We start from the raw sequence: 21631 nt of genomic DNA, 5'->3' as shown, positions 1-21631 counted from the left end.
GAGAGCAGGATTGAGGGCCTGGTGGATGGGAGCGAAATAAGTAATCCCTTAGAAAACAAAACCCTTAGCAGGTATTCCCCCCTCCACTCCACCCCAGGGCCAAATAAAGAGCTCTAGAAAACAAACCACCTTACCTATGGTCGTGTGTGTGTGTGTGTGTGTGTGTGTGTGTGTGTGTGTGCTTGCAGTTTCCTAACATAACGAGGAAATGTAGGGGCCACTCATTTCTAAGATAGAAAGTAGGTTTAGAAATATTCTTAAGCTTTTATTTTTTTTTTTTTTTTGCTTTTTTCTCTTTTTTTGCAGGATTGAGGAGGACCGTGAAGCCGACCCCTTCAGCCTCACCGTGTGCGAAAGTACTCCATCTCCCAGGAACTAAGCCGAAGGGGAAAAGCGACCCCTCCCCTCCCCCACCTGAAGTCCCCACCCGGGCACGTCCTCCTTCTACCTCGTGGGGCGGATGCATAGAAGCACGCGGAGCCACGGCACCTGTGCGTGCAGCTTCCGAGGGCCTTTCCTACCTGGTCCAGGATTCCGCTGCGGCCCTCTTCTCAAGATCCTCTCTAGCCTCAACAACATGGTCACGAAAGCCAGAGCGCAGCTCGCTGACCTGGGTCTCCGGGATCGCAGGAACTTCACCAAGAAAACCCTCTCTTGGAGTGGGCGGCCCGCTCGCCGAATCCTCACAGTGACCAAGAACCTGCGACCCATGCTCCCGCTGCTGTACTCTCTCAGCGGCGGCCTCACGGTGACAAGCGAGGTGAGAAGCGCCGCCCCCAGCCCATTCGGCGAGGAGGCACCTCGAGACCCACGCGCCGCCCCCGGCCCATCTTTGCTCCACGCCCATCTCCGCCCTCAGGCGCGCCCCCGAGTCCCAAGGCGCGCGGTCCCCAGTCGCGCGGGAAAGCTTCCCAGAGGCGCCCAGGGGGAGGCGCGCGCGGGCCCTGCCGCATCCGGGGTCCCGCTGCCTCCCGCGCAGGGCACGCTCGGGATCCCGCTCGCTTCGCTCGCCACCCATCGCGGTGACAGCCAGCGCCGCGGGACGCGTGCGCACCGCCCGCCCCCTAGCTGTAGCTGCGCCCTATCGCAGCCGGCCGGCAACGTCTCCTGCGCGGGTCGGCTTTCGCTCCGGTTAACTTTCGGGTCCCGTTCCCCTCCGTCTACGCCTGACGCCCCTCGGCGAGGTTTCCCCTGCTCCGAGTCCAGCTGTAAAAAGCAGAAAATAAGAAGATCGGCGAGGCCTGCCATGGGCCGGCCCGCCAATCAGGACGCGCGCGGGCGTTTTGAACCCTTAGCGGTACGCTGCGCTCCTCCGGTGGGAACAGCGCGCAGAGAAGAGCCGCTGCGTGTACCCGGGACCAGGGCCTGCACGCCGCGGCGGACCGGTAAGTGTGTCCCGGCCAGGCCCCCGCGCGGTCGGGCAGACACGAGGCCGCAGCCCGAGGACGTTGTTTATTTTCGGTTTTAAGCGCGAGCATCCCCGGCTCTTCCTCTTTCCCCGCCCCGCGTCGCCTCCTTCTCCGGTCCCCTCCCCCCTCCCGGCTGCCCCCTTCTCCGCTGCCTCCTCGCCTCCTTCTCCGCCTCCACCCCGGCCCCCGCGAAACAGGAAAAGTGGGGGAAGGAGAAAAAGGAGCGGTTGAACCGAGGGCCGAGTTGATCGGAGCGCCGGCCGGGGACAGAAGGAGCGCTCTTGGTCAGTCCTAGCTCCGCGCGGGTCCGGAGCTCGGAGATTGAGAAAGCGGGAAGTCAAGCCCAGGATCCCCGTAGCAGGCCTGCCCTGGGGTCCAGTGCTCGCGGGACAGAGGGCCATCCGTCTGGACCAGTTCTAAGTTCACCGGCGGGAGCCTAGCTGGTCTGGGTGGCCCAGATGTGCAAGATGACGTGGGACCCAGGCTAGCTTTTGGAACCTGGATTAGGGGCCCCGGGACTTGGTGGCCTTTCATTACGAGCGCGGGCCTAGTGGTCTGGCTGCAGTAAAGTAGCAATCCACAGCAGGGTGACAGCTGGCAGGGTCTTATAGAGCGGATTCCAAATGCCAGTACTAGACATAGGAAGATGGCAAGGCCTGGAAATAACCAAACTAACCCAGCAAAGGCCTTGCTGCAACTGAGAGCCTCAGGGCAGGGCCAGCTGTTGCTTTTCCTTCTTTCCCCCTAGTGTGTGACTTTGCAGTGGAACCTTTCAAATCTAGGATCGAAGAATGGATCCGCTAAATAAAATGAGTTTTGAGGGCTCCCTGAGTATCAGTGTAGGGTTAAAACAAAACCCAAACCAGTGCATACCTTGGGTTAGCTTCACAGAGAATTTGAATTTCCCAAATACCGTGGTTGGCCCTGGGGCTTCGGGCTACCCTACCTGGAATTTTCTCCCTCGTCAAAAAGCTGCTGCTCCTCCAGGTATCTGGGCAGAAAGCAGTTCCCCACTTCCCAGGGCTGCCATTTGAGTAAGAGAGCTACTATAGCTCTTCTTTGAAGAATGTAAATGTGAAGATTTGGACTTTTACGGTCCATTCCCTGTTGCCTGATGTCTATTCTCTATCTTTTGGATGAGAAGTAACTGCGCATTTTCATCTTTGTGTAAATACAATCACGAAGGTGTTAAAGTTCTGTGACTTTTTGCCTATGTGCTCTTCAAAAATAAAATTAATGAACTGATAATGAATGTGTATTTTCACTTAAGCTGGAAGCACCCTTTTATCTTCAGAGTTGTCCTTTGTCCTTTGAGACTTTTGTCTTTATTTTACAGGTGACAAGTCAGGTGGAGGAGCTCAAGTCTCGAACACTGTTTGGTTTCCCATGTACAGGCTAGACCCCACCCACGATGATCACTGAATTACCAGGTGCCGAGGCCTCTTTCTGTTGTCAAGAGCCAGAGACAACTGAAAGAGCCAGAGACAACTGAAAGTGAGTTATCTGTGAGTCACTTTGCAAACAGAATCATTGACAGCTGGGACTTTTCTTTGCTGTCTTCCAGTGGCCTAGAAAACTGACAGTTTTGTTGTATCTTTTAGAAAAGAAAACAACGGTATGGTATTCTGTTTTGGATTAGCAAACTCATTCTGTAGTGGGGAGAGGAGTATTCCTCTCCTCCCCACACAGTGTTAGGAAGATATTCATCTGGGGCAGGGGGCTGGGGGGTGGGGGGTGGGGGTGGGGGGAGAGCCTTTTCCTTTTTTGAGGGGTTCTAGAAATAGAACTAGCATTCCAGGCAAACACTCCCATCACTGAGCCGCATCTCAGCTCTGTAATTGACAAACTTCTATTACTGATTTTTATCCGCATTGTAGGGACTCAGATGCAAATCCCTATGACACAGAAGATACCACAGGGCTGGCTGGGGAGATGGTTCCATGGATCAAGCACTTGCCACACTAGCACAGGGACTGAATTCAGATCCTTGTAATCCCACTGCTATACAGGTGGAGAAAGGAGATTCCCAGAACAAGGTGGCTAGCTGGACTGGTCAAATCAGTGAGTTGGGTTCAAGTGAGAAATTGTGCCTCAGTATGTAAAGTGGGGGAGACTGACATTTGACTTCACCTTTGACCCTCACACATCCATCTATACACAGGAACATGATTACACATGCACTCCTCGTAGAACCTATTCAGTTAAACAAAAGAGGCCGGGGAGTAACTGGGCATGTATTTATAATACCTGTACTGTAGAGGCCAAGGCAGGGAGAATATGAATTTGAAGCCAGCCTGGGAGACCATGTTTTAAAACATCCACAACAGGGCTGAGATGATTCGATGGATAAAAGCACTTGCTGTACACACATGAGTGCCCAAGTTTGAATACCCAGAGCTCAAACTGGGCCGTAGTAGTCTGCCTCTATAATCCCAGTTTCAACAGCTGGGTGGTAGGTGGAGACAGGAGAATCTCCTGAGGGTCTGTTAGCTTGACATATAGATCAGCAAATAAGGTAAAAGACAACCAACCTTAAGGGCTGTTTTCTGATCTCCCCACGTGGGCCCTTACACACTTGCATACACGTATACTCACACCAAATATTATAAAACAAAACCACCCAAAGCTGAAAAATCTTTCTTATTATGCTTTTAAATCCCCCCAAAGATGGAGATTTAAGATGCAAAAAGATCTGCAAAGCATATAAATTATGTTATATACAAATGGCCAAAGAGTAACTGAAAAGATAATGGCAGTAAGATAATGTAAGCAGAAGCAATGGTATGTAGCTGTAAGTGGTGGAGAGAGAAAGGGTGACAGTGTCGTCTGGGCGCAGTCTTTCTGGATGCTATTAGAACTCACTGCAGGTATTTTGGAAATGATTTACAATGGTACCCTTAGATTCGGGTGAAAATATATACCCATACATATTATACTTACAGACAGCATATGGAAGTATAGGAAACTGCATGTTAAATGGTCGTGTATGTTTATATATTTTATATAAGTTTCGAATCAACAAGTCTAGTCGCAAAGCTCATGTATGAAAAATATGTTTTATAAGTATATACATACATTTCTGTAAGCATGGGAAAGTATATGTGTATAAAGAAAACTTGTGAGCTAAGACTTTTCTTTGCACAATTCTCTTTATACCCACATATATAGATATAGCTGCTCCTTTTGCTGCAGAAATTTCACTTCAATTTATTTCTCTCTGGATCATGGAAATGTGGAGAAAGGGTTCTTTATGATAGTATACAGTAGCAAAAGAAAAGGGAATAGACCTGAAACTTGATGCATTAGTGACACCATGTTTTCTAAAAACCATGACTCATCCACCAAATCAGGACTCAGCCACAAATACAAAACTGTGAAGCTGTGAAAATGGAAGTGCATCTGTATATGTGGGCGGGGAGGGGGGGTTGGGGGGCTGTCAGAGAGCTCGTGCTAGCAGGAGGGAGTCGGTACTATGAGTGTGATCCTACTTGTATTTTAAATGTGTTGAGGTAGGTATGTTTACAATTATACACATTCACACACACACACACACACACACACACACATATATAGTATATATATATGAGTTCTAGATATATAATAAATATATATTATATGTGTTTATATATAAGTATATATGTAAACACACACACATATATATAAAATATAGTTAGTGTCTGGAATGATACTTAAATATTTTGAGTAAACTGCTACCTTTGGATATTAAAAATAGTTTAAAAAGTCTCAGATATTTATTAAATATTTGCTGTTTTTCTGAACTGTTTCAAAGTTTGCCATCAACAGTATAGTAACCACCACAGAAAAATTATCATTTAGTAAATGTAGAGCTGATTAGTAAATATTAATTCTTTTCAGTGTTTTGAAGTTGCTTTCCAGAAGTATAGGAAATTACATGTTAGATGGTCGTGTATATTTATTTTATATAAAATTTGAATCAACAAGTCTCGTCTTAAAGCTCATGTATGAAAAATATGATATATATGTATATTCATACATATCTGTTGCTTTTCAGTAACTAATGGGTCCAACACCATCATGGTCTAAATATACTAAATATTTGAAGGTAGAAGAGAATATCATTTAATTTTTTTCCTAGAAAGAAGACAACACTCATTTTTTTCTGTTTACTTTAGGATTTAAACAGACCAAAAGCCACTGCAAATCCTGGAGTAGGCTTGTTGTGATAACTCTCAATATCGGTGGCTGTCCAGAGACTAGGGTGGTAATAGGGTATGACCAGACAGTTTTCAGGCCTGGGTATAGCTTCTGACTCCGGGAGGTGTGTGGGCAGGGGAAACCGTGAGGAGCTCCTCTGTGTAGAAGGAAAAGGGAAAGAGCATCCTAATCTATAATGAAGCAGGGAGCCCCTGACTACACAGCTCCTCCCCAGTCTTGGGAGAAACAAACAAACAAACAAAACCCCAAAACCCAAAAAGCCCAAATCCTAAAAAACTGTTGCCAGTAACACATTACCCTGTCCTTGTATTTATGAGTGGACTACATTGTGACTGCTTAATATTTTTGTATTATCTCTTCTCACCATATTTTATATGAAGCATACAGTGAAGTTATTTTCTACTTAGAAACAACAAAACCGAATTTAACAGTATTACATCTCTCAGGAAGATGCAGAAACCTTTCCCATTGCCCTCTGGTTTGGGAGTCCACTGACAGCTATTGCAAGTCCCAATAAGGCACTGCCCCGCCCAGCGCTGTTGCTTGTTGGATAGTACTTACTTAACTGGGGCAGAAGAGAATGAAGTCCCCAGAAAGACACAGTTTTCTGGAAGAGCAAGGAGACAGATTTGTAAAAAGATAGGAGTATGGAATCTGTTCCAACTTCCCTTTTTCTCACTGTCTGAATTCTTACACAAACACATCAGAAAGCCTTGATATGTGGTCACACAAAAAATGACATTTTCTTCTTCTTCTTTTTTTTTTTTTTTGGTTTGGTTTTTTTGAGACAGGGTTTCTTTGTATAGCCCTGGCTATCCTGGAACTCACTTTGTAGACCAGGCTGGCCTCGAACTCAGAAATCCGCCTGCCTCTGCCTCCCGAGTGCTGGGATTAAAGGCGTGCGCCACCACGCCCAGCTAAAAAATGACATTTTCAGTGTCCTTACATTAACTTAGCATGGCTAACTCCCACATTGTTTTCTATATTCAACTTGCCTGCCTAGTTGACTACAAGAAACTAGGTCTGAGTAACAGGAGAAAAACAGAAAGGACAACAGAAAAATCTGAACTAAGATGAATTGAGAAACACTTTAAAAACTAAGCCAAGTATTTCTATCTTACTAGCTTTCTTCTGGCTTGTCTGTTAGTTTTTTCCGTGAACAGCAGCACATGGGTGGCTCAGGGTAGGATTCTCCATGAACAGATATGTAATATTATAAAGGATTCTCTGCCCCAGGGCCACAGAATACTCACAAAAAACACAGATTTACCTACTTATATACACAGACAGACGGACAGACAGACATCACTGTCAGCTATGGAGAGATTCGAGACGCATCGAACTCTAGTGATGATAGGATTGCAGAAAGGACCTGATACAGTTTCCATATTCACACCTGACAGAAATTGAGACTTATTAGAGCCATGTGACTTACTAGCCATACAGTAAGCCAGTGGGTAAATGAATAATGTGAAGCAATGCCTGGCTTTTCTTCCCGCCCCCTCTTTCCTTCTCTCTTCAGGGGTTACAAGTAGAATGGGAGAATGCATTGAAAATGTTGAGGTTCAGTTGCTATTGTTTCTTCAGGTAATTTCTAAATTTGAAATTATCTTAGCTTTTAACATTTATGAGAGTCTGTCCATCAAATCATCAATAGCAGTAACTGAATGCTGAAATGACACCAAGTAACAACTTGAGTTTTCATAAATTAAATAGTAGTTATGCTAATAATGGGAGTGTACCCAGCAAGTCAGGCTGTGGATGTGGCTAGATACCCACATGCACACACCTCATTATATTTGGGGACATTGACTCTGCCATTCACATGACTGTGACTGCGTCAGAGTGTCCTGTAACATTTGTGGATATTTAATCCCACTGCTTTATCCTTTTTAGAGTGACTAAGCATTGGCCATTGTGAAGCTTATAACCTGCCATAAAAACTACCAGCTTCTGGGAGACTGTAAAAGGAAATTAGCTTATCTTTCATTACAAAGGCAGTTAAACTCTATTAACTATCGTCTATAACTTTAACATTTTTCCTGTGAAGAGCAATGGAGAATTATTAAATGTGTGTATGTTGGCTTTACTGAAATCATGACACCGAAAATAATCTATTTCTTTAAATTCAGAATGAAATACCAGTCAGTCTCCTCAAACTTGCAAATTCAAATATTTTAAACCGAAAGGAATGAAGGAGAAGCTAAGGGATTTTATAAATCAAGTGGGAGGTTTAAGTTATCACCTGTGTGATTTTTTTCCTTGTAGCTATTTTAAATAATAAAACCCTAAAAATTCCATTTTAGGTACTATTGGTTATTTAAGTGTTAATTAGAATTATAGTTTTCATTCTTACAGCCCAGTATGAAAATGAGCGCTCCATAATCTTTGCTCAAGAATATTTTTCTTACGGTACATTTTGATCATGCTTTCTCCCAGAGCCTGTCCACTTCCCTACCTGTCCAACTTTTGTTTTCTGTCTCTCAGAAACAAACAAAAAACGCGCAACAAAAGCAAAAACAACCCCAGGTTCCCCCTACCCCAACAAAAATCAAAACAGGCAAGGGAAAGACCAGTGAAACAAGCAACCAATGCAAACTGGCCAACTTCTCATGGAGCTTACCCTGGAAAATGTGGTTGATACACCCAGAGAGACTACTGGAGAAAACTGATTTTGCTGATGACAGTGGGTGTCAACTGCAGATAGCTTTGTGTTTAGGGAGGGGACCCAGTGCTCACTTCATTCCTTTAGCTCTTAAACGTGTGCATGCTGCCACCGTTTCTGTAAGATCATAGGTACACCAGTCCTTTGGGGTCTGGAAGACAGTTTCTACTCCCCTCTGGCTCTCTTCCACACAGTGTCCTGAGCTCTGACCGGAAGAGGTTTGATAAAAACATCCCATTTAGGACTGGGTACCTCAAAGTCTCTCACTCTCTGCACATTGCTCAGTTGTGGAACTCCGTTAGCAAGAAGATGCTTCTCTGCTGTGGGCAAGTGAGCCGTTGACCTAGAGGAGTAGCAGTGTCTGTGGTTAGGAGTCACTTCATTGCTCTGCTCCTTTAGCAGAGTAATGGTAGTAGGTAGATGACTAGGTCATGACCAATTGTAGTTTTTAGGTTCTTGGCCACTTTAATAGTGTCAGGTTTGAGTTCTATTTCATGGCCTGAGCAATAATTTATTCTTCACCTAAGAAATATCTGAGGTTTTTTGTTGTTGTTGTTGTTGTTTCACATCCTAATATTTTTCATTTTTAATTTGGATTTTCTTTAGTGATTCCATTTCTATTTTAGTGTCTTGAAATATTTTCCTTACTTCACTCAACTGTTTGTGTCTTTCAGTCTCCATTGAGGCATTTATTCACACCCTCCTGAAGGTCTTTGACTGTATTCATAATTGCTATTTTGAGATCCTTATGCTTCAGCTAACCTGACCTTCTCAGGGTCTAGTGCAGTGATGACTGGCTTCTGGAGGAGGCAGATTATCTTGGATGCACTTTTCTGCTTGTATCTAGTCAGCTGGAGTTGTGTTTGAGGTGGTTTTTTGGTATACAAATCTGGTCTCATCCTTGTTGGGTGAGTGTTCCCTTCTTTGGCTGCTGTTGTCCACTCTGAGATCTTAGGCAAGTGCGGTAACTGTGGGGTCTCCTGGTAGAGCACTTCTATGGGTTGATGAGTGACACAAAGAAATAGAGGAGAGGCTGAGGGGCAATGGGAAAGAGCTAGAAGCAGCAGGTTCTACCAAAAGATGGAGTCTTTTTTCGGAGAGTGCAGTTGGGATGGGAGGAGGGGCTCCTGCACGCAAGCTACCAGGAGTAGAATAATTATGCAGAGGGGAACGGAGGGGCCAGAAGATAATGAAAATCACCCAGTGTGAGGCTCAGTGTGGCCTCAGGGGGTCCCCTGTAGAAATCGATTCTGTAGGTCAGTGGCTGAGACAAAAGATGGACTAGAAGGGAAAGCTGGAACTTTCTAGTGGCTACCCCCAGTTCCCTAACCCCCACAGCTACACACCTCCATTCAATTGCCGACCCTCGGGACTTCCCACGTATGTCCTCCCACACCTGATCCTGCCCCCTTTTCTTTCCCCCCTTCTCCCTCCCAGGTCCTTCCCTCTTCTTTACCTCCCATGAGTATTTTGTTCTCCCTCCTAAGTAGGACTGAAGCATCCACACTTTGGTCTTCCTTCTATTTGGGCTTCATATGGTCTGCGAGTTTATGTTGGGTATTCTGAGCTTATGAGCTAATAACCACTTATCAGTGAATGCATACCACGTGTGTTCTTTTGTAACTGGGTTACCTCACTCAGGATAATATTTCCTAGTACCATCCATTTGCCTGCGAATTTCAGGAACTCATTGTTTTTAATAGCCGAAAGGCTGGGAAGGAAAGAGTTAAAGGGGACTCAGAGCCCTGGCTAAGAGGAGGAGTGGGAGGAGTCTCTTGCCGCTGGCCGCAGAAGGCGTGCTGGCAGCAGGCTGCAGGAGTGCTGAGAGTCAGTCTGCCTAGGTAGAGGTGGAAGCTTTGCTCCAGTAATTTTGAGTTTTGAGTTTCTTTGGGGAGTAAAAAGTGTGTTGGAGCTGGGCAGTGGTGGCATACGCCTTTAATCCCAGCACTTGGCAGAGGCGGGCAGATTTCTGAGTTCGAGGCCATCCTGGTCTACAGAATGAGTTCCAGGAAAAAAAACATGTTGGATACGGTATCTGTATTTTCAAGATTTTATGTGAGAGTAGCCACCCCTAGAAGGTAAAGGAGATCATGTTTTTCTGCACTTTAGGAAAATATCTGTTTACCCATGTATCATTCATGATTTGGTACAGGATGGTACAGTGGCCACAAAAGTGTAGTCATTGTGATAAGAGCATCGGGAGTTTTGTGTTGTGGCCCTGTTAAAATCAGCATATCTACACACTCTACTACTTACTAGAATTAAAGACAAAAGCAAACATTTTCTGGCGTGAAGTTTTGTGACGTGCCTCCCATCTTCCTTCTGTCTTTGGAACTACCTTTTAAATGTCTGCTTTGGTGAGTTTCAGAGACTAACGCATATGGAAGGACTTGTGACCTGCCACTTTGCATAGTGGCATAGTGGCGTCTGAGGTGATGAATGTGCTAATTAGCTTGATTCAGCCATTCCTTACTGTGTTCAGGAATCCTACCATTTTATACTCTTCAAGTGCACATGACATGGATATGACATGATTATGCCTATTCCCTTATAATTCAAACAGCAAGGGGAGACGTAGACTATCCTTGGCATACATGTAGAAACTTCTTATTCCCTTAAAATTCCCTTAAACTTGATTTTCTATATATAGATATTGATATTTGCAATCACGAGTTTTGCTTCCCCTCCTTGGATAATAATTGTTTACAATTATCTTTATAAGCATTGGGCCACCTACATTTCAGATGCTGCACCAAAACTCTCCAAGTGTGCCCCCTCCCACCCCAGACTTGCCAGACTCCTGTGCCACAAGCCAAGGAAGTTTCAATATTTGTAAACTTCAAAATACCCCACATTTGGGCACCAAGTTGACTTACTTTTGCATAAAATGGAAGGCTTAAGTGTTAAAGGAACAAATATGTTTTAAAGCATGCCCAGTGTAAATGTAAACTTTATTCATAAATATGCCATCCTTCCCCAAAAGATAAGAACTGTTTCTCAACTCATCTTCTTAGGGAATATATTGATTTGAGAGCTAAGGAGTAGATCAGGAAGTTTTGTGTGTTTAGTGCGGAGGCAGCTCACTCTCCTCTCAAGCTGCTCTCCGAGTTCCTCCCCTCTGTTTTAGATGAGTATTCACTAGATTTGACACCTAGAGACATAAAGGGTAAGTCTTATGTTTTACTATAAGAAAGCAGATTTTAAAGAAAAATGACTGAAATCATCCTCTGGATTTATTACAGAGGACAAGCAGTTAACATTTTTGAATCTTTTAACATTTGGGAGTTAGTGGTAAGTGCATGAAAATACAGGAACTTCTGAAATATTTGTGTGAAAATATGAGTGTATGCCATGTATGGGTGCCTGAGGAGGTCATAATACTGTGGCCCTGTTATGGTTGCTGGAAACTTTGAAGAACAGCAAAGGCTCTTAACCATGGAGATCTCTCCAGGCTCCAGATTTTTTTTTCTTTTAAAATTGTGTGTGTGTGTGCATGCGTGCATGCAGGTGTGTGTGTGTGTGTGTGTGTGTGTGTGTGTGTGAGTTTGTTTTGGGGGTGTGTATGCACAAGTGTCAAGAATACAGGTTTCTGTAGAGGCAGAGATTTTAATTCTCCTTGAAACTGGAGTTATAGGTAGTTGTGAGTCACCTCCCTCCAGCCTGCAAATACACTTTAATGTCAAATTTTCCACATCTTGGAGTCTACCTATACTGTTTATGTTTTATTAAAACAATGATGTAACAATTGTTTCAATGTAAAATGAGCCAAGCCACACTGGAAACCTCCCCCCCAGTGCTTCCATAATTTGTTCAGTAGACAGCAATACATCCCATAAGTCATCACTTGATTTCAGTAAGTTCATGCTATACTCAGTCTCCTTTTAGTAACCTTTGGGAAGTAGCCCAAGGTGACTGACTAGATAAGCAGACGAGCACGGAACAGAGAAATAGACAGCTTAAAGATAAAAGCAAGGAGTGTTTTGCAACTAGGTGTGTTGGTTTCATGAGAAGCTGGATTTCGGGGAGGGGTGCAGGCTAAAGCCCAGTACTTAGGAGAATAAAGCAGAGGTAGCCTGGCTTTAGGTTAGCTTTAGGTACAGAGGAAAGCACTGCCTTGAGAAGAAAGGAAAGAAGGGGAAAAAAACCCAACCAACCAACCAACCAACCAACCAAAATACCAACCAAACAAAACCAAGTTGAACTTCCGCTGTTTTTTTCTTTAATTTTTTTTTCTTTAAATACACTGTTACTAAAGAGCAACTCAAATGTAGGAAATTTCTAAAGGGGTTATTAAACTATTTTGCATAGAGTAACCTGCTACCACTACAATTCATCATTGGGCTTTGTGGACGTCGAGTCTGTCAGAATCCAGCCATCAAGGCAATTGTGGGTCACAGTTTAGTGGAGATTTATTGTCTTCAATTTCACTATTTCCTTGTCGAGCTGGAGGTGACTTCTCAGTTTCTATAAATGCCATTTTGCAGGTGAATCCCCACACATGACAGTACATAAAACCACTTCATCTACGCTCCAGGTTTCCCCTCTAGCCTGTGGATCATCTGCATTTTCAGTTCACAGGGGAAGGTACTGACTGTGCCCACCCAAATGTCAAACAAAAGTCAAGCTGCCTCCAGTTCCCCTGCAGCAGCAGCTTGTGGAGATCCAAGAATTTCCCTTGCTATTTTACACCACGTCCTGAAAGGTAGAGGGCCCGGGAACTTCATACAATACTAAATCTCCTTGGTGATCCCCATGGCTTCAAGGTGAGGCTCCAGGACCAGATCCAGCTGCAGAAAATGCTTAGGAAGTTATTTCTGATTGGCTTTGCCTTAGTGGGTAGGGTTCAAGTTTTGGAAGGCCTGCAGGCTGGGCGCTGGAGGTCCTCTTCATGCTTGCAGTCTTCGTAGGTGGGGCTGGGGAGAAAGAAGTCTTTGCAGAAGGCGGAGGGAACCTGCAGTCAATCTCCAGTGGCAGCGTGCAGATACCTTGCAATGTCACGGTGGCCCTGCTCTTCAGCCAAGTCTACCGGCAGGCGGCCCCAGGCGTCACACACGTCCAGCCGCGCCCCTGCCCGGTGCAGCACAACAAGCGTGTCCAGGAAGCCTTCCCGCGCTGCGTCGTGCACAGGTCTGGTAAGGGTGGCAGGGTCGGCGCAGTTGGGTTCTGCTCCGTGGAGCAGCAGCAGTTCTGCCACCTGGGCGCTGCCCATCATCATGACCTGAGGGGAAAAGAAGATAGAGAGCCTCAGACATTACAAAACTGATACTGACGTTTCTAGTGGGGTGGGGTGGGGGTGGGAGGCAGCAAAGGTGCTTGCAAGCTTCAGGTGTCTGATTTCCCATTTGCTTACTCAATCCATTTCCCACCCATGATAGCCTAGGCTGAACTCAGCATAGATTCCATTTTATTCTCCACAGGTGAAGCAATAAGAAAGGGCGGAAAAATGGCTTATTTCTTATATGAAATGTTGGACAACAGAGACTTATTTCGTTAAGTGATTTATTAGCTTAGTCTGAACTTTATAAAAAATACTTTATTTTACCCTTTTCCTGAAAATCGACTTTTCCCCTCACATAAATTCTGCTTATGATATCCCCTTGTTACACTCCCAGCTCCTCCCCATCTCCCTTCTCATCGGATCGGATCGGTTCCCTTGCTAGAGAACAATCTGGCTTCTAAGTGATAGCATACAATATAAGACAAGACAAAAACTAATACATTGGAATTGAACAAAACAGAGGGAAAAAAAGCACAAGAGAAGGTACCGGACTCAAGAGACCCACTCTTTCACACACTCGGGAGTTCTATAAAAACATTAAACTGGGAGCCATAGTATAATGCACAAAGGATCCAGTGCAGGTTGGAGGTGTAGGTGCAGACAGAGATGCAGACCGCCTTAGTCTCTGAGTTAAGAGCTTTGATCATTCAGAGGATCTTGTTTCCTGGTGTCCCCCATCCCCTCTGGCTCTAACACTTTTTCTACCTTCTCTTCTGCAGGGTTCCCTTAGCCCTGTGGGGGAGGGAGGTGATGGAGACACCCACTTAAGCCCGAGTGTTCCAAGGTCTCTCATATTGTCTGGCTGTGGGTTCTGTATCTGTTCACATGTGCTGTAGAAGGAAGCTTCTCTGAGGATGGCTGAGCAAGACCGGACATGTCTAAGTACAGCAGAATGACGTTAGAAGTCATTTTATTGGTACTTTTTTTTTTCTTTTTTGGAACAATACTATTTGGTTTTACCCTAGTTTGCTGAGCTATAGTCTCTGGACCTTGATCATTCCAGCAATGTCAGTTCCATCTTGTGGAGTGGGCCTTAAGTCAGGCATTATTGGTTGGTTACTCTCATAGTTTGTGCCAACCTTGCCCTATCTTGCAGGCAGAACACCAGAAACTAGGCTTTATATATAAAGTTTCATATTGTTTTCCTCTAACCCTCTAGGTCTGGCCAGCCATATGCATTGGTTAGTTTGACACATTAATTTGAGAAGAGGAACCCCAGATGAAAAAAGCCTCCACCAGATTGGTCCGTGGGACAAATCTGTGGAACATTTTCTTGGTTAATGACAAATGTGTATGTGTGGGGGTTCCAGTCCACTCCGGATGTATGTCCCACATGTCCTGGAAGATGGTTGACTTTGAGCCTTGAGCAAGCCAGTAAGCAGTGTTTCTCCATGATCTCTGCTTTGGTTCCAGCCTTGACTTCCATCAGAAATGCACTGTAGCAATTAAATGTAAGCCAATCAAAACCCTTTCTCTCTAAGCTCCTTTTGCTCCTGGTGTTCCTCACGGCAACAGAAAGCAAATGAGGACACCACATAATGGGTTGTTTGTTTGTTTGTTTGTTTTGAGAAAACAAGAAGGCAGTTTTTAAAAAGGTTTTGCTCCTTCGATGTCATGGATGTCTGTGCTCACACACTGTATGTACTCTGATCATTTATTTGCTCATAGGAGATCAGGAGAAAGTTGTCACATTCTAAGTTTATATAACATTATGGAAACAAATTACTTAGCCTCTTATAACATTTTAACCAGTGAACATACACTGTAACATGAAATTAACATTCACTTATATTGTACAAAAATTTTAATGGTGATTTTGTTTCTGTATAAAAAGTTTGACTCCTACCTAAAATCAAAAAATGCATAATTAAGAAAAACCAACAACAATGTTTTGAAGATGCACTCCCCATTGCAGCTATTTGTGTATGTTGTACACTGTGCAAACATTTGCTTCTACATTTTAAGTTAGTAATAAAACAGGTTTTGGTATCTAACTGTCTTAAACAGTCACTGGTTCTGGTGGACCTATGTGCTTTGAAATTTACACAGTGGCAGTGGTCATGTGACAGTTTTAAATTATATTAACATTAGAAATATTCCTTCCTTCAAGGAACACAATAATCTTTTTCTTTCTTTTAGCAAGGTAAGGGCTGTTTTTACAGCCGCAAAAAGATTTAAAAGTTTTTAGTAAAAGCCATAAATAAAAAAAATTTTATAAGGTTTTTATACTCACTTTACAATTATTTTTTTAACTTTTAAAAAATTCTTTTGTTAAACACCTTTTTCATAAAAACTGAAGAGAAATGGTGCCTTTCCTAAACCAGACTATTAACCAGAGTGCTGATTTTCATAGTCCCAGAGACGGACGGTGAGGTGAGTGAAAAAGGCGACTATATTAATCAGCAGGAGAGCACAAAGGCACTGTGTTAGTTAGATCTTCAAGAAATAAATACCAATTACAGCAGGATTAGTAAACACTGAACAAATGTATCTCAATTTGTCCCTAAATGAATGTTTAGGGAACCTCTTTGTCGTTCCGAAAGAAAGGACCCAAGTTGGGAGGGCTTTGCCTGTTCGCATTAAACAGTGAAAAACTAACTACACATTGTTACTGCCCGCATACAAGGAATTAAGTGCTGGGTTGGAGAAATCCTTAAGTTTATGAGGAAGAAGAAAAAAAGGATTCATACCGTTGTTCACAAGTTCACAGTGAACTCTCTCGCCCCACGCACTACAATTCTGTGGGATTCCCTGAATCTAGGCCATGTAACCGGCAATCTCATCTTTATCTTGTCCTTCTCTCTATCTGACCCTCCCTTTCCCACTTTGCTCTCTCTGAGTGTTGGCCTTCTTTCTATGACTGTAAGATGGCAGAATAAATACTGGTATATTTTTCCACCTTTGCAAAGATTCGGGGGCTGGAGATATTGCTCCCAGATAGCGCACTTGCCCAGCTTGTACGGAACCAGACCCAGCGTCGCAAAAAGGAAGAAAAAGCCAATCTAGTGCTGAGGGATGTTTCGATCGTTTTTGTTTTTCAGGATTTTTGCTCTTGCGAAACCTGTCTCCCGTCGGGCCCGCACACAGCCAGCACTGAGGGCTGCCCAGGTGGTGCCCAGTCACAACTCACAGCCGCGGAGGGCACCGCGCTCGTGCGCCCTCTGCCGGTAAGGCCTGGGGACCCCGCTACCTGGATTGGGCGCCTCCCGAAGCGGTTGACGGCGTTGGGATCTGCGCCGGCTTCCAGGAGCTGCCGCACTGTCTCCACTTGCCCCCGCGCCGCGGCGGTGGCCAGGCCCGCGTCACTGCTGCCGCCCAACATATCCTTGTCCCCGGTCCGTGGCAGAAATGGTCCTTCGCCGGCGGTGAGATTGCTACAGCCTCGTCTCTGAGCGGCTCCTCCCCTCTGGAGACCCAGCAGCTTCGGTGAGCGTCCTGGGAACGCTAGAGCGCTAGCGCCTGGGAACCGCACCGCGGGCACAGACGACTCGCGCCGGGTGGGGAGCTCGCAGGCACTGAGCAGCAGCGTTCTGCACCGCCGCCGGCCCCGCCCCCTCAGACCACGCCTGCTCTCTAACCCCACCCCCACATTTGGTGACGTCATGAGACAAATGGGCGGGGTGGGGTGGTATCTGAGAGTCGGAAGATCTTAGACGCCTGCGCAGAACTTTCCGCTTCCTAGTCTGGAACTTACCGTGGCCGGTTGGCTATTTTTGAAAAAGTTGTGCCTCTGCACTCAGCAGGCGGAGCAGAGGTCTTTATTTAGCCCAGGCCTGCAGGTTTCGCTTTGGAGGCATCAATCGCGCTTTTGCAATTGACTGACTGAAAGAAAGCCTTTAGGGTGAAAAATTTCCACTTTCTAAAGCTGTCTGAAAATGATAACATCTGTCATGCAAGGCTAGTTCATCTCTAGGCGGTATTTCACATTTAGCATCAGATCAAACAGTTTTCACTTGACAATGTCTTCCTTCCTATTTAGTCAGCCAGAAGAATAATAAATTGTCCCAAGGATCCTGTTTTGCCTGTCTTTACATTTTTCCCCTTGAGCTTTGGTTGTAATCCTGAAGTTACATTTTTTTTTTTTTTTTAAGAGAAAGGTAACATCACACACACAAAAGTAGATGATAAGAATTTAAGATATCTGGACGTGTGCCTGTACTCACCTACTTGAGAGGTGAGTCCAAAGACAATCAGTATATAACTAACCAGGCCTCCTCCCAAAGCCCCTAAGGTCCAGTTCCAAGTGCGTACTGTGTATCTTAGTTTGCCCTCTTACTGGTTTAAACCCACCTCAGCAAGTATTTGATTTTTAGTTATCATGTGTAATAAAGAGCATTTATGCAGGAATAATGAAACAATAAAACTCGGGTGTGGTGCTGGGCCTGTCATTAAACAGGGTGAACCTGTCATTAAAGCCTCCTCTGAACATGTAAAGATCAAGTACTGCCTGGCTCCCGAATCTTGCTAGGGGAGACTGAGTGAAGGAACACACTGCTTTAAAGTTTTTAAATGTTACAACTGTTGCTACAGCGAAATAGGAAGAGAGGCACACATTATGTCTGTTGCCAAACAACTCTGGGCCCAGAGATGCTGTGTGGGAATGGCTGGGCAGTTCTTATTACAAAACAGGTTCAGAGCGCTTATGAAGGAGGTCTTAAAGGTAGCCAGGCGCCTTATTGACGTCAGAACGCCTCTTCTGGTAGTATGTGTGTCAGATTCCCCATCTAGGACCATTTGCTTATGACTACTCCACTTAGTCCTCAGCAGAAGACTAGACGTCTGCTTCTGGGTGAAGCGTGTTTATAAACTGTTTGTGTCCCCCGCCCCCCTCGGGAGTCTGTCATTCACGGTTGCCAGTGTGCACAGGTAGAATGGGAGGCAGAGGAAGAGAGATGGGTAGTTGAAATCAGAGCTTCTGAAGGGAAGGACACTGGTGTTTTCCTAGCAAGTGGAAGAACTACACCAGCAGGTTGATATTGATGAGTATGAAGCAAATGGATTCTAGGATATTTATTTTAATCAGTTTTTTTTAATCAAAAAAAGATATTTTTTTTAATCAGCTACTCTGAGATTTAATTCACACTTAAATGTAGCACAGTAGGCTCTGTGTGTGTGTGTGTGTGTGTGTGTGTGTGTGTGTGGTGTATGAGCCTATTATGTGTGCACAGATGAGGATGCCGAGTGGAGTGCCACATACTCCCACTTTCTGTCTTATTGTTTTGAGGCAGGGTCTTTCTTTGAACCTTGAGGTAGACCGGTGGCCGGATCCTCTGGTTCTATCTCTGCTCTCCCCTTCCCCCATCACTGTGGTTACAACTGTGTCTTGGACAATGCCTGTCTTTCATGTAGATTCTGTCATCTGAGCTCAGATTCCCATATTTATGCAACAAACACTTTTACCCACCGAACCATCTCTGTAGATCCAGTAGTCTGACTTGTAAAGATGTTGTGGGGACCATTTTTTTCCTAATGGATCCAGCAATTTTAAATGTAGTCCAACATACCTACACTGACTATTGACTATGTCCTAAACCCTAATTTTTAATATGACGGTAAATTTTAGTGTGCTATTTTTATTGAAGATATATTTACTGGGTATTTGGGGGTATTATCAGTTTGCTCTATCTATCTATCTATCTATCTATCTATCTATCTATCTATCTATCTTTCTTTTTAGTACTTGTGACTGAACTCAGGCTCTTGTGGATACTAAGCCATGGGCCTGCATCTCCAGCAAGTGCTGACGTCATTAAAATATTCACCACAATCACACTGCTTCGCGTAACCTAACAGTGAGCTTTGAACTTCTCTGAAACTTGGAAAGTAAAAGGTACTTTGCACCAATTTCTAAGCTACCTTCTGTATACTTTCTGTTTCTGGGGATAAAACGGTTTATAAATGAGAAAATGTGAAAGAATTGTTTTCCTTTGAAGGAAATACAAGGAAATAATGGTAAAATGGGGGTGAAAGCCGATAAGCAGAATGACTGAGATTTTTTCCATGACGAAGAAATGGGAGTTTTACTCATCAAGTTAAGGGGAAGGTGTTTGGGGTAGGGGCACTGCTCGCCAAGCGCGCATTCGCAGTAACCAGCACCAAGGACAGCGACAACCCGTCCTGCTGGTCTGGGTGGTCCTTACCCTCAGCAAACATTTCTAGGGTTTAATGCCCCCTTGATGGTTTAATGCCCCCTCCACCACCAGCCTCCACCTGTAATCCCAGCCGTGACAGGAGGATTGTGGCAAGTTTAAGACCAGCCTGGACTACAGGGTGAGGCCTTGTTTTAAAAGATCACAAACAAAATAACAGGAAACACCCATAAAGAAACTCAATGGGCTTTCCCCACAAAAACCAACCTGCTCAACCTGTTTTCCAGATATTATTGTATTCTGTAATATTATCTCCATAAGGAATAATATTCACTATATTTGAAAGAAGGAAAACAAACAAACAAGCATTCTATTTCCTGTTCCGAGTGCCTTACAGATACTATTGCATTCTACCTCCGTAAAGGTCCTACGGAACGTACACTGGTATCATAACTTTACAGATAAGAGAAAACAATGAGAGAAATAAGAAACTTGTATACTCCCTAGTCATTGGAGGTAGGATCTTAGCTGCGTGGTTTCAGAGCCTCTGCTCTCTACACTAAGTAGTGTGTAGCAGCATCTGTGGTAGTCTCAAAAGGAAAGAGGCAATAAAATGGCAAGCAATTATTTTCTACACTACGCTCTTTTCCCCAGGTAGATCACACGATACCAACCCATAATAGACTTGACTGATGCTATTTCATGTGTAATACTGACATGACACTACGTTTATCTTTGACATCAGAGTGTGAGATAACTAAGCATTTGATGTGTTTCTGGAGCTCAGGTGGTTCCAGAATGAACCAGACCCAGCGAGAGACGAATCAGGGTGGAAGGCAGTTCCAACAGACGTGTGTTATCTGTACCTCGGCCAAGTGGAGGACTCATTAAGTAAGGAGAAAGAAAAACCAAATGATCAACTGGCTTTAAATTTGGAGGTCAGGAGGAGGGAGTCTGTACAATCACTTCTAGTGTTGTACATAATGAAGATCACAGAGGATATTTATGTCCTAGTTCATGCCACTAGATATGGACTCACATAAAATGTAACTAGAAGTAGGTAAGTGGCCATGAGGAGTAGTGATGTACCAGTGCTTGCAGTTTCTGTGTTCTAGTACAGTATTTCCAAATGAGGAGAGAAAGAAATGCAAAATAATTTCTGGAGGCGTTTTCAAATTATATACAACCCAGCTCCTTTTCAGGAGGCTTGATCTTTCTCTAGTCCATTAATGGGTAATTCTTATTCCAGGATTCACACTACGTCCCATTTTGTGTCTTTTGTGGGGCCGTGTTCTTTGCTTCTCCCCTCCCCCTTCTTGTCCTGGACTTTTAAGAGAAGGTCTCACAAAGTTGCTCAGTCTGGCCTTGCTGTAAGTCCCAGGCTGCTCTTCAACTTTCTACCGCCCCGTCTCAGCCTCCGAAGGGCTGGGATTATAGGCCTGCATCACCATCACTGATTTCTCTGATAACCTGCCATATGATTAGGGGGTTGAGGGATAGTGGTCTCTTGACTTGACGTCTTAATTTCCAGGGGGAACCAGCACTAACGAGGACATGTTCTTCGGTACCTGGTCATCTACATACCAGAAGGTCAAGACAGGCACTAAGTGTTTTTAAGTTCATTTGTAAGTTTTCAGGATACTAAGTTATCTCTTGCATATTCTAAAAATGATTGCTGGTTTGAAGATTGTTGATATAGATTTAAACAGTATGCTTCAATACTGTAGACTTCTTGTTGATCTGTACGCCCTATCTTTGGTCAGTGGCATCTGTAAGTTGGTTCCTAAATTCTTTGGGCATGACTCTAGTCTTACTTAAAATCCTTGATTTTTGGTATGACAGTGTGTTCTAGTGTTATTCTGCACATTTCATGTTGTATTATGAACAATTTATCTGAGGAGTGCTGGGTCTTTTTAGTAGGAAATAATACTTAAAATCTACAAGTAGAATGCTGGTGGAGCACTTTTGTTTCAAGTTTGGACATTATATGTCT

At 44.3% G+C, this 21631-nt stretch overlaps 1 protein-coding gene and 1 long non-coding RNA gene across 2 annotated transcripts; one reads left to right on the top strand and one right to left on the bottom strand.

Moving 5' to 3' along the window:
• The first annotated feature begins 1027 nt into the window (after positions 1-1027).
• Positions 1028-16781, top strand: LOC110292823 (uncharacterized). The gene is made up of 3 exons (XR_015047355.1): positions 1028-1385; positions 2746-2903; positions 16591-16781. It is a non-coding gene; the product is annotated as an uncharacterized LOC110292823 (long non-coding RNA).
• Cdkn2b (cyclin dependent kinase inhibitor 2B) lies at positions 12481-17563 on the bottom strand. Its single transcript, XM_021160411.3, has 2 exons — positions 16740-17563; positions 12481-13489 (listed from the first exon to the last, which is right to left on the bottom strand). Exons 1-2 carry the CDS (start codon positions 17151-17153, stop codon positions 13229-13231), a joined length of 675 nt encoding a protein of 224 aa, XP_021016070.3. The 5' UTR covers positions 17154-17563; the 3' UTR covers positions 12481-13228.
• Between the last annotated feature and the right edge of the window lie 4068 nt (positions 17564-21631).

This window comes from Mus caroli, unplaced genomic scaffold (genome assembly GCF_978045245.1).
Source record: "Mus caroli unplaced genomic scaffold, Mus_caroli_1 scaffold_6, whole genome shotgun sequence".
NCBI lineage: Eukaryota > Metazoa > Chordata > Mammalia > Rodentia > Muridae > Mus > Mus caroli.
Note: the sequence above shows the minus strand (reverse complement) of the source record. Positions and strands in the feature narration are given on the sequence as shown.

Coding starts and splice junctions, on each gene's coding strand:
- Cdkn2b (XM_021160411.3), bottom strand. CDS start 17,153: ATGACGTCACCAAATGTGGGGGTGGGGTTAGAGAGCAGGCGTGGTCTG. Junction 13,490..16,739: donor TCGGGAGGCGCCCAATCCAG/GTAGCGGGGTCC, acceptor TTTTCCCCTCAG/GTCATGATGATGGGCAGCGC.